Source organism: Zingiber officinale, chromosome 4B (genome assembly GCF_018446385.1).
Source record: "Zingiber officinale cultivar Zhangliang chromosome 4B, Zo_v1.1, whole genome shotgun sequence".
Taxonomy (NCBI): domain Eukaryota; kingdom Viridiplantae; phylum Streptophyta; class Magnoliopsida; order Zingiberales; family Zingiberaceae; genus Zingiber; species Zingiber officinale.
The window spans coordinates 47,922,898-47,934,979 of NC_055993.1; the positions used below are offsets into that span (position 1 = coordinate 47,922,898).

Here is a 12,082-nt window from a genome sequence, read left to right on the forward strand (position 1 = left end):
ACTAGTTGTTCATAGCCATTGAGGGGGTGGAGTTTTTTTTGGATATTTTTTTAACGATTAAGATCATTTGATCGTTTTTTGATCAATGACTATGATTTAGTGTCCATTACTATCTAAACTCTATACATAGAGAGTTCATTTCATCATTTTCACACACGTCTTCTTTACTTTTAATCATAATTTCACATTCTCTATACGCTTTCGTCTCCATTTCTACGTACTTTCATCTCTAATTTTCAATTACAATGGAATGAGGCCATGGAGGTGCATCATCTTGAGCTTGGAAGAGAAAGGAAATAGTGAATTTGCGCGAGGATGCCAACATTCAATTCACTGATGATGATACCGAGCACCTTCTGACACTCGAAACATAAGGAAGTACCAATGCAATTACTTCTATGGTTCAGGAAATTTCTCCTCTAAAGTTTTCTATTTTCACTAAATATTTTGAGGTCACTCTTCCGTCGAGAGAATTGTATGCAAAATATAAGCACTGTAATGCTTCCTACAAATTTCAAGTCGGCGACGACTATGAGTCCTTGAAACGATATTTAGAAACGAAGCATCCAACGGAATATGGACTCGATCGTTCTCAAACACAATTATCTAGATTTTCTTCAACTAGCGATAGTACTGATTTCGGTTTATTTTTATATTCGGATAATAAATTAAGAGAATCATTAGCTAAATTTGTTTTCGGAGAATATCTTTCTTTTAATTTTGGATTTAAATGTACATTTGAAGATTTTTGTAAAGAATCTCTTAAATCATGTGCTAAACATGTTTCTAGGACTACACTTATTCGTATAATTAAAAAATTAGTAAAAGAAGGAAAAAAAAATTTAATTGATGAATTTAGTAAATTAAATATTAAAGTTTCTTTATGCTCCGATATTTGGTGTGATCATAGACAAACACATTTGTATATGGGTGTGTCTTGCCATTGGATTGATAACTCTTTAAACTTCCAAAAAAGATTGTTAACTTATAGAATTTTTGTGAATCACATAATGCTCATATTATTGTACCATTATTATGTTTAATTTTAGAAGATTATGGATTAACTCATAAAATATTTTCATATCATTAGATAATGTTAGTTCCAATACTACTTGTATAGATGATCTAAAATTTATTTGTCAACCTATTATTGGTGGTTTATTTTTTCATATTCGTTGTGTATGCCATGTTTTAAATTTATGTGTTCAAAATGAATTAAATTTTTTTGAAAATTATATTAAACCAATTAGAATTGTAATTTCTTATTTATGACCAAAGTTGTCAATCGCGCATAGCACCTTGTAGTGCAAAGGGCGCCTGTGGCTATAGCGCATAGCGAATAGCGCAGTGAGGGTTATTTGAAAGTATAGCGCCACAAGTGTATATATATATATATATATATATAGTCATAATGTACCTATCAATTGACCATAACATCAATTCAATAGTTCATACTTGAATAACAAATATATAGGTTCAAGGCATATAAAACCTCAATTCTAAAAATAAAAAAACATAATCTAAAATTCATCTTCTTCATCAAGATCGAGATCATCTTCTTCATTTGGAATTGCATAACGCTCGGCATCATTCTCCTCTTCACTTTCTTCATCAAAATCGAATTCATCCTCTTCATCTACAAGATCAAGTGTAGTAGATGTTCCTATTGGCCTTTTCCCTCTAGACTTAGATGTGGACGCCTTCGAACTTCCTCTAGGTGTAGATGTTTCATCTTTGAGGCTCACGTAGATGTAGGGGTCACTTTCGAGGCCCCTTTGGATTTTCTCAAGGTATAAGGAGCTTCATTTACTCCAACAGCATCTGCAACATCTAGCCAAGTCAAATCATCACCATCATGAACAAAGTCAAGCTCTTCATCCTCCAGTCTCCCTACCAACCATTCATTTCCATCATCTGCTTCACTTAATATGATAGGATCGATGGTATCACGACTATCGTATCTACGCCTTAGAGCTCTGTTGTATTTAATGAACACCAAATCATTCAGGCGTTTATGCTCCAATCTATTCCTTTTCTTGGAATGAAGCTGCACACGAGACATGAGAACGAATTCTTAAAATTTCATAGTAATAAAAAATAAAAAGTGTAATATTAAAAAGGCTTACATGTTCAAACACACTCCAATTGCGCTCACAACCAGAAGAGCTACAAGTGAGACTGAGTATCTTCTGGGCAAGTCTTTGCAACTTTGGTGTCGAAGCTCTATAGGAGTTCCACCATACAGCTAGTTAATAACAATAGTTATATACTTATATTAGCATTTCTCATTGAATGTATTTCAAAAAAAAAGGAGTAAACATATTTTCATACTTGGTGATACAACCTTTCTCATTTGGATTGCAATTTGCTTCCCAAAAAGACCTTCGGCTTGTTTGTATTTTAACAACTCTGTATGTATTGTTCCCTCTGACTCAGGATCATCAGTCAACCTACTGATTGAATTGTACAACCCCATAACTACTTCTTCATCTTGTTCTATCTCAGAATTTGAGTAAAAGAACTCGGGGTTCAAGAAATAACCCGCTGCATGCAAGTCCTGATGGAGCTGCAACTGCCACCTCTGATCAATTATCTCAAAAACATCTTTGTACCTATCCTCATTATTACCAAAGGCTTTTGTTATTTTCTCCTTAGCCCTATCCATTACCTCATTTATATAACCCATGGCAGACTTCTTCTCCCCATCCACCAACCGAAGTACCTCCAATAATGGGCCACTAACTTTCATAGCATAAATGATGGAATTCCAAAATGAAGGCATCAATATAATTTTCTGTGCTTGCTTACCAGTCTGTTCCTTCGCGAATTTGCTTTTACTCCAATTTTATGAAGTAAACATCTTTCTCAAATTTTGCTTATGCTGCTGAAAGCTTCTCATAGTCAAGAAAGCAGAGGCAAAACGAGTTTTAGCTGGCCTTATAAGGTCTCTTTGGCCGGTGAACTCTCTTATCATGTTCAACAACATAGTTCGGTTGTAAATATATCCATTAACAATGATTGCCCGCTCAAGCGCCCTCTTCAAATCCGGCATTTTGAATATGTCCTCAAACATCAAATCCAAAAAATGTGCCGCACACGGGGTCCAATACAAGTTTGGATATTTATCCATCAACTTCTTTCCTGTAAAGAACAAGAGCATAATAGATTAGTTAATCAAACTAATTTATGAAATTGAAAAGATGATGTAAGTTAGTATATTAGATTTTCTCACTTGCAAAAACATTATTTGATGCACTATCGGTGACCACTTGAACAATATTATGCACCCCAACTTTTTGCACAAAGTTGTCAAGCAACTCAAACATCTTCTCACCAGTATGAGAGTAGCTAGATGCATCAACTGATTCAATAAACATGCTGCCTTTTGGGGTATTCACTAAGAAATTGATAAGTGATCTCCCCTTTCTATCTCTCCACCCATCAGCCATTAAAGTACAACCATTCTTCGCCATCTCTTCTTCATTCTGTTTCAAAATCAGCATTGTATGGTTGATCTCTTCTTTCAAAAGAGGTTCTCTCACCTCATGATAACTAGGTGGTTTCATCCCCGGACCATATTGTCCAATTGCTTCGATCATTGGCTTGAAACTATCATATTTGACTGCATTGAATGCGATTCCAGCATCATACATCCACCTTGCAAATTTTTGAGCTGCATCAGACCTGAGTTTTTTTTTAACTTCATTAAATTGGGGTCCTTTGCCACCTTGATTCTTGGCTTCCAGCTTAAAGAAAGCATTTATAGGTCTCAACTGCCAAGGTTTTTTGGGCTATAATATCGACGAGTTGGCCGAGGAAGACATAGATGTCGACCTCTTTCTACTAGAGGGATCCTTGTGTGAGTCAATATCATCTCCTTGCTCTTCTTGTATGTCAAAAACATCATCAAAGTGAGGTATGGAATCCATGACAGTTTTTTGGGCTAACTTTTCTTCAAAGTGATCTTTCATTTCTTGCTTAACCAATGCCGGGACTTTTGGAAAAAGTTTTGTATTTTTAAATCCTCCAACAAGATGTTGTTTGAGCCTTGTTATCCCACCCTTTGTAACTTTTTGGCAAAAGTTGCATATTATTCCATCAACATTCTTGTCTGGGTTGACCATCCTCCCATAATTCCATCCAATATCTTTTTTTTAATATCTTCTTGTAAGTTTTCCATCTTTTAAACACTGAAAAATAAAGAAAAAACAAACTTCAATCAATGTGGAATGGGGTGTGTTTATCACCAAGGTAATATATTTCTGGATTCTTGTAATATATTTCTGGATAGATTAAAAAGAAGATATAAAAACAAGGTAATATATTTCTGGATTAAATGTTTCACAATCCAGAAACATTTATATTTCTTTGTTATTAACAAGGTGTCTATTTTGAACAAGATATCTTCTTTGCTCATAACTTTTCCTTTTTTTTATATCTTCTTTGTAAGATTAAATGTTCTAGAATCCAGAAACATTTATTTCAAGATGTGCACACTCATTCATCAAACAGGTGCAGATAGAGAGGAATTGGGTGTGTTTATTACCTTGTAATATAAGAATCGGCAGGGTTTCTTAGGAGGGTTTGAGAGCAGCGATTCAATTTTTTTAAAAAATGGGCCTAAAAAAATTATGTAATGGGCCTTTAAAAAATAAGCCTAAAAAATTAGGCAAATGGGCTAAAAAAACAAATCTGTGCTATATTTTGCAATAGCCCTGCTACGGGTGCTATTGCCATCCTTGCTATAGCGAGGATAGTGCCAATAGCGATCGCTATCGTCAAGATCGTTGCGCGTAGCCCCTCATCGCCCCAGACCGTCGCCTCGCCTCGCTATTCGCTATAGCGAGGGCTATTGGGGCTATTGACAACTATGTTTATGACCACATCCATTTATAATAAAATAATGGGGTATGTTTTATAAAACTAATGGAATGAGACCTAAAAAATTTTTACGTAATGTACCAACACGTTGGAATTCAACATACTAATTATTACAAGATTCATTTCAATATAAAGAATTATTATGTTTATTTTATATATATTTTCACAATAATGTTATATTTGTAGTAATATTTGTAAAATTTTAAAAATATTTAATGATGCAACCGAACAACTTTCCGATGTTTATTATTTCACTGCTCAATTAGTTTTAGAATTTTTTTAATATAGTATTAGTTTTAAATGAATATATTAATAATGAATTTTTATCTTCTTGCATATTAGCTATGAAAATTAAATAGAAAAAATATTTTTATTTTATTCTTAAAATTTATTTAATTACATTTGCTATGTTAACTTTATATTATGACATTTGTGACATTTTATTTCTAAAATACAACAAACTACTAGTAGTAATTTAAAATTTATAAAAGCACAACTTTTATTAAAAGAATGGACGAAACATCCACGAGGATCCTCAAGTTCTACACAGGAACTTCAGAATATATTTGACTTTTTTTAATTTTAATGAAGCAGGTAGCGAAAATTTCGATATCTTAAAGTGAAGGTCACAAAGGCTCAAAGCTTTCCCGTCCGTTTCGTGATTGCCAAAGAAATTTTAACTTGTTCTGTGTCAATTGTTGCTGTGGAGCAGACGTTCAGTGCCGGTGACAACATATTAGATGAACAACGATCAACTTTGTCTCCCGACTCATTGGAAACTCAAGCATTACTCGATGATTGGATTAGAGCCGAGAAAAGAATTCAAGGATTGCAACTTTGACGAAGTTGAAGATTTTGATACTGAAGGAATGAATACGAACAGGAAATGGAAGTGAGTGACAACACCACTTTTAAATGTAAAAGGGTAAAAATATGAAAAAACTACGTGAGTTTTGATTTCCCTATACCCTAAGGGGATACGTAGCCAACTTAAATGAGTGCAAGTCTTTTTTTAAATAAATTTAAAATTTTAATTTTTTTAATATAATAATCTTGATATGTGGCGTGAATCAGCGGTTCCGAACCGTGAACCATAACTATCTTGGGCCGTTAAGATTAAGGGTCGACTTGCTAGGAATCGTTAAACCAGCGGTTCCGAACCGTGATAAGATCTAAGTAGACCCTGATATCACTTTGTAAGTGAGATCAACTTGCAATATATCTGAGCCATGCTGCTCTTTGAAACCGTCTACAAGCCATCGGTGGTCAAGATGGTGTTATATTTGTTGGTGGTAAAGATGGCGTTATATTTGTTGGTGGTAAAGATGGTAAAGTGATCATGGAGATAATGGAATTGCAAGGGCTGGGAAGGTGGCAAAGAGTCCACAATACAACTCTAGACTTGGTTTCCGGAGAATTAATCTTGGGTGAAGAGATTTAGGAGAATTGAGCTATCGGGTGAGAGAGGTGGGTGGAGGCTCTTGACATAGGAAGGATGTTGTTGGGAGAGGGAGACAAAGGGAAGCTTTAAAGTGAAGTTGGAGAAGAGGTGGTGCTTCGTTGAAGAGGAAGAGAGATTCTTGGGACAAGGTAGAGATAAGTTCGACAAGGCTTTCAAATGAATCGGAAGGGGGAGCCTCACTAGATGAGTGGCCCGGTGAGACAGATGCTGGGAGAATATGGGAGGTTCTGGTATCAAGTGTCAATTTGATATCTTATTCACTAATAAAGAAGGAATGTAAATCACGTATTCAAGGACTTCAAGATACCTACCTACCTACCTAGGGAATTAAACTAGGTGAGTGTAAGATCAAGTAGTTTATGCCTATTTTCTCTACCATATTGAAAGAAAAATAGAAGTATAGCATATACAAAACATTTAAGAAATTGAGGATCAAAACTGTCTATTGATATTCCCTTGCATAGAAAACTCTGTTAAACCATGAAATCAACAAGCCAAAACTAACGTTAGATTCAGAAAATCAACATTGATTTTAGTGGGACTTGTGATGTGGAAATAGTGAACTTCACCTGCTCAATGGTGTTCTGCTCTACTTGATTGCTTAGTAAACTTATGCAGGCATTTGCCAGACAGCACTACTTGAACACCACTATGTGCATGATAAGTCAACTGTGAGGTCCTAACATTTCTTCCCCGACCAAAATCATCAACTAAATCATGGTCCCTTGTTTCTTCTGGTTATCATGACCTAGCTATGATGGAGAGAGCCCATTCCCAACAAAGGGCAGGGAGAATGTCGAGCTAAAAGTCAAATTAGTGATTGAAGTTATGCAACAATTAAATAATCAAGATTTCACATTAGAGCTTGAAGAAGATGAGAAGCATGGAGAAGTCAATCAATGCATCTACCACCCACCTGGTTACGTCGTAGAAATACTGCCTTGTGAGGAGTAACTAACCTATTGTCTAGCCCATGGAGAAACATTGGATGTGAAATCTTTGAAGCAAAATTCTTAGTCGTTCGCCATTTAACCCTGGGTTGAACTTGGCCCATGTGATCAGAACAGACAGTTGGGCTAGACCCCCATCAGGACAAACTTAATGCATCTAGACCCCCATCAGATTCAAATTTCATTGGAATTTGTGAAGGTTTTCTTGGATAGTTCTATTAATTGATGAATTGTCACCCGATGTTTATATTTGGTTTTGCACCTTGAGTTTTTCAATTTGGTGCTTGGTTGCAAAATTTGCCTCAGTTTTTCCCCATGAGATGATAACAGATAAAATGATGCAGTTAAGGAATCTATTTGAATTTCAAATCAATTCCTTATTTACATCAAAACATCTTTTCTAATTTTAATTTTTATCGACTTTCTGAGTTGTGATGGTTCTGTCATCAGGAGATAGTTATTGCGTTTATTATTTAGTGCAGATGGCAACTGTCTAATGAACATCCAAACATTTCAGCATCCACAGCAAATGACTTGAGACGTGATAGATTTCCCCGTCCTGCTGATCCTGAGAAGATAAAGGCTGCATTAGCAGCATACGCCCAAAGTAATTTCCTCACTTTATAATATTGCATTCAAGGTTTCTAATTAATTTCGTTCATAATCTGTTTTGGTTTGTGTAGCTGATTGTAGTTCACAATTTTATGGATAATTCTACATCTTAAAAATCATCTGGATACCTTTAAATTTTTCTTGCTTTGTGACTAAAACCTATTTAGAATGCAAAATATAAACTGCATTGAAACATTTATGTTGAATACTTTTGAAGATTTCCATAATTATAGAGATTATGATTAATTTAGATTAACTTGATTATAGGGATTGTGATTGATTGACAATTAATGATTGATATACATACCATAATTATAGGATCTTCTTTTCCTCTTTATATATATAAATACCTACATGTAAGCGGAGTATTAAATGTAGAAATATATGGTCTCTTTCTCTTTTATATGGTATCAGAGCAGGGTTCTCCTTCTCTGACCTAATTTTTCTGCCGCCCCTTGTTGCTCCTTCCTGTAGCTACTACTGTCGTCTCCTATTACTACTATCGATTTCAGCGTTGATGTCCTTTTCTGCTGATTTCGACGCAAACGTCCTTTTCTGCTGATTCGGTGCCAACACCTGTGTTGTCGATTTTAGCACCAACGTCCTTTTCTGCCTCGGGTTCTTCGTGTGTGGTCGTCATGACATTAGTTTTTTCTCATCTTCCGACACTTCGGCTATGGTTGCTTGTGGTTGTGGGTTCTTTCGGCATTGTAACCATAGTCAGGTCGTGGTCGTGGAACTGATACCACTGGGAGTAGCCATTCGTGTGTTCACTGTGACCGTTCCAACCATGCCTCTGAGAAGTGTTGGACGAAGTTTGATAAGCTCGACTGAGGTAATAATGCATCTTCTGAACTATTGACTTCATCACTAGACACTGGTGGTCATGATGATATGGTCTCTGTTTCTCGTACTGATTATGAGATATTGCTTCACTCTTCTACTAGCATTCCCTCTGCCACTGTTGCCTCATCCTCTCTAGGTGCGTTTGTTGTGTCTCGTGATAAGTCTTGAATGTTGGATTCCGGTACGTAACAAGTCTGTTTTCTCTTTCTCTTTTGTTTCCTCATCTATATCCCCTGTCCGTCTAACCAATGGTACCTATTCTCCGATTACGGGAAGAAGTGTTGTCAGGTTCATTGCAAATACCACTCTTGATGTTGTTCTCATTGCACCTAAATTTCTGATTAGTTTACTCCATAAGCTAGCTAACAAAAGCTCACAACTGTTCTGTATCTCTTTATCCATCCTATTATATTATTCAGGACCTACAAACGAAGAGGATAATTGGTGGAGGATATAAGAGTAATAGCCTATATTATTTGAATTTGGTTACACTTGTAAGTTCCCGGGCACTCTCAGCAACTGTCTCCTTATCAGTGATATTGTCATCTAGGTCACCCATCTTCTTCCACTTTCAAAAGTTTGGTTCCCGTTTCATCTACCTGTGAGTTTGGCAAACACGTACTTCTTTTCCTTCTAGAGTTGATAAACGTAGTTCTTTTGCTTTTAAACTTATTTATTGTGATGTTTGAGGACCTAGTAGAGTTGAGTCGAGAGGAGGTTTTCAGTATTTTATATTTTTTGTTAATGATTATTCTTGCATGACTTGGTTATATTTACTCAAAAATATGAGTGAGGTTCTTGAGGTGTTAATATCATTTTATAACGAAATAAAAATTCAATATTTTGTTGCCTTGCTCGTTCTTCTTACCGATAATGCACTTGAGTTTACTCAAAACACAATGTCTATATTATGCAATTCTTATGGCATAACATAATTCATTAAACCTCTTGTTCATACACTTCCTAACAAAATAGAGTTGCTGAATGCAAACATTGTCATATTTTAGATGTAGCTCATACTCTTCTTTGTCACATGCATGTTCCTAAGTTTTTGTAGGGTGATGCTATACTCACAACTTGCTTTCTCATAAATAGGATGTCTTCTATTGTGTTACATGGGGATATCCCCTTCTCTTCTCTTCATCATGACAAATCTCCTTTGTGCCTCCTCGTATATTTGGTTGTATTTGTTTTGTTCATAATTTTACTTCTGGCTTGGATAAATTGTCTCCTCACTCGATTAAATTCATCTTGTTTGGATATTCTTTAACATAAAAAGGATATCGTTGTCTTTACCCACTCACAAAATGCAGTTGCACACAAACGTAACACCTGTGCTGATGTTACATTTTTAGTCCCGACCTTACTTTTTCCTCGTGTACCTCAGTCACATGATACATTAGCATCTCCTCCATTACCTATCTTACCATCCATGTCTCCCATTACAGATGCTCTGTTTCTTAAACCATTGCGGGTGTACATGAGGCGTGCTCAGCCAGAACTAGATTCATGTCCCTCACCGCCTCTTCCTGCAGATCCTGATGCTCGCCCCTCAATATTGATTTGCTTATTACTCTTCGTAAAGGTATTCGGTCTTGCATTACTCATCCTTTGTCTAATCATATTTCGTTTGATTACCTTAGTCATGCATTCCGCTATTTTGCTATTTTTCTATCATTTACAGAAGTTCCAACTTCCTACTCTGAGGCTTATCAACACTCGGCTTGGTGAATTACAATGGATGAGGAAATGTCTGCCCTTATCTCTCGTGGTACTTGGGAGCTGTTGGCTGCACCATCTTTTGTTGATATTGTTGCTTGTCGTTGGGTATTTACTTTAAAATTTAAAGCCGACTTTACTATTGATCAATATAAAGCTCGTTTGGTGGCTAAAGGATTTACACAGTTTTATGGTGTTGATTACTTTGAGACGTTCTCTCCTACTTCTCACTTGAATTCTATTAGAGTTTTGTTCTCCTTGGCTGTCAATCAATTTTGGCCAATGTAGCATATAGATGTGAAGAATGCCTTTCTTTATGGCGATTTCCACGAGATCGTGTTTATGGAGCAGCCTCCAAGATATGTTGCTCAGGGGGAGAATGCTACTATGGTTTGCAGACTTAAAAAGGCTATTTATGATCTTAAATAAAGCCCTTGAGCCTGATTTGATAAATTCAGTAATATAATCAGTTTTGTTGGCTTCAAACAGTGCAAATCGGATCATTCTGTGTTTGCCCGACATAGCATGAATGAGATTATCATTCTTATTACTTATGTTGATGATATCCTAATATCCGGTAGTGATATATGTGGGATAGACGAAACTACGAAGTATTTGTAGCAACACTTTGTGACTAGGGATATGGGACATCCTAAGTATTTCTTGGGAATTGAAATTGCCCACAACAAATCTAGAGTTTCATTATGCCAATGGAAGTATGCTATAAATTTATTCAAAGAAACTTGATTGCTTGGAACGAAGCCGGTTGATACGCCTATGAATTATCAATTCAATTGTTTGGGATGATACTGGAGAGTTCTTTGAGGATAAAGGCAAAATATAGATGGATTGTTGACAAACCCATCTACTTAACAGTAATGAAACCTGACATCTCTTTTGCAGTTGGAATAGTCAGCCGTTTTATGGATAAGCCGAAGCAAGTTCGCTGGGATGCCGCTATCAGGATTCTTAAGTACATTAAGAAATCTCTAGGAAAAAAGTTGTCATTTAAGAAAATGGACACCTAAAGATTGAAGCTTATTCTTATGTCGACTATGCTGGATCTAAGACCGACAGACGGTTCACTTCTGGATATTGCACTTATGTAGGGGAAATCTAGTAACATGGCGAAGTAAGAAACAAATTGTTGTTGCTAGGTCGATCACCGAAGCTGAGTATAGAGCCATGGCTCACAGTGTAATTGAGATGTTATGGCTGAAGAATCTGCTTAAAGAATTAGGGTCCACTGCCAATGTACTGTGATAACCAAACAGTTATTCATATTGCAAGTAACCCAGTTTTTCAGGAGAGGACTAAGTATATTGAGGTTAACTGTTACTTTTTTAGCAAGTATGTAATGAGTCAAAAAATTGTCATTCCATTCACATCATCATTCAACCAAATTGCCGCTGTCTTCACTAAAGCATTAGGAGGAAAATGATTCTTGGAATTTAGTGACAAGCTGAATATGATTGACATATATGCTCTAGGTTGAGGGAAAGTGTTGAATAAGATTCCTTTAAGTGTAGGGATTATGATTGATTTAAATTAGCTTGATTATAGGGATTGTGATTGATTGTAATTAATGATTGATAGACATACCATAATTCTA

The 12,082-nt window shown here is 35.9% G+C and overlaps 1 protein-coding gene across 2 annotated transcripts in view; it reads left to right on the plus strand.

Annotated features, from left to right (window-relative positions):
• LOC121975030 overlaps positions 1-12,082 on the plus strand; it is a 58,124-nt gene that overhangs the window by 13,011 nt on the left and 33,031 nt on the right. The window contains exons 2-4 of one of the 2 annotated variants that reach the window (XR_006110194.1): positions 7,776-7,900; positions 10,200-10,336; positions 10,436-10,522. Coding sequence is in view for 1 of the 2 variants with exons in the window: in XM_042526383.1 (XP_042382317.1) it covers positions 7,776-7,900 (125 nt within the window). In the remaining variant the exon portion in view is untranslated. The remainder of the gene's footprint in view (positions 1-7,775; positions 7,901-10,199; positions 10,337-10,435; positions 10,523-12,082) is intronic. The other variant, XM_042526383.1, reaches the window with a different exon arrangement.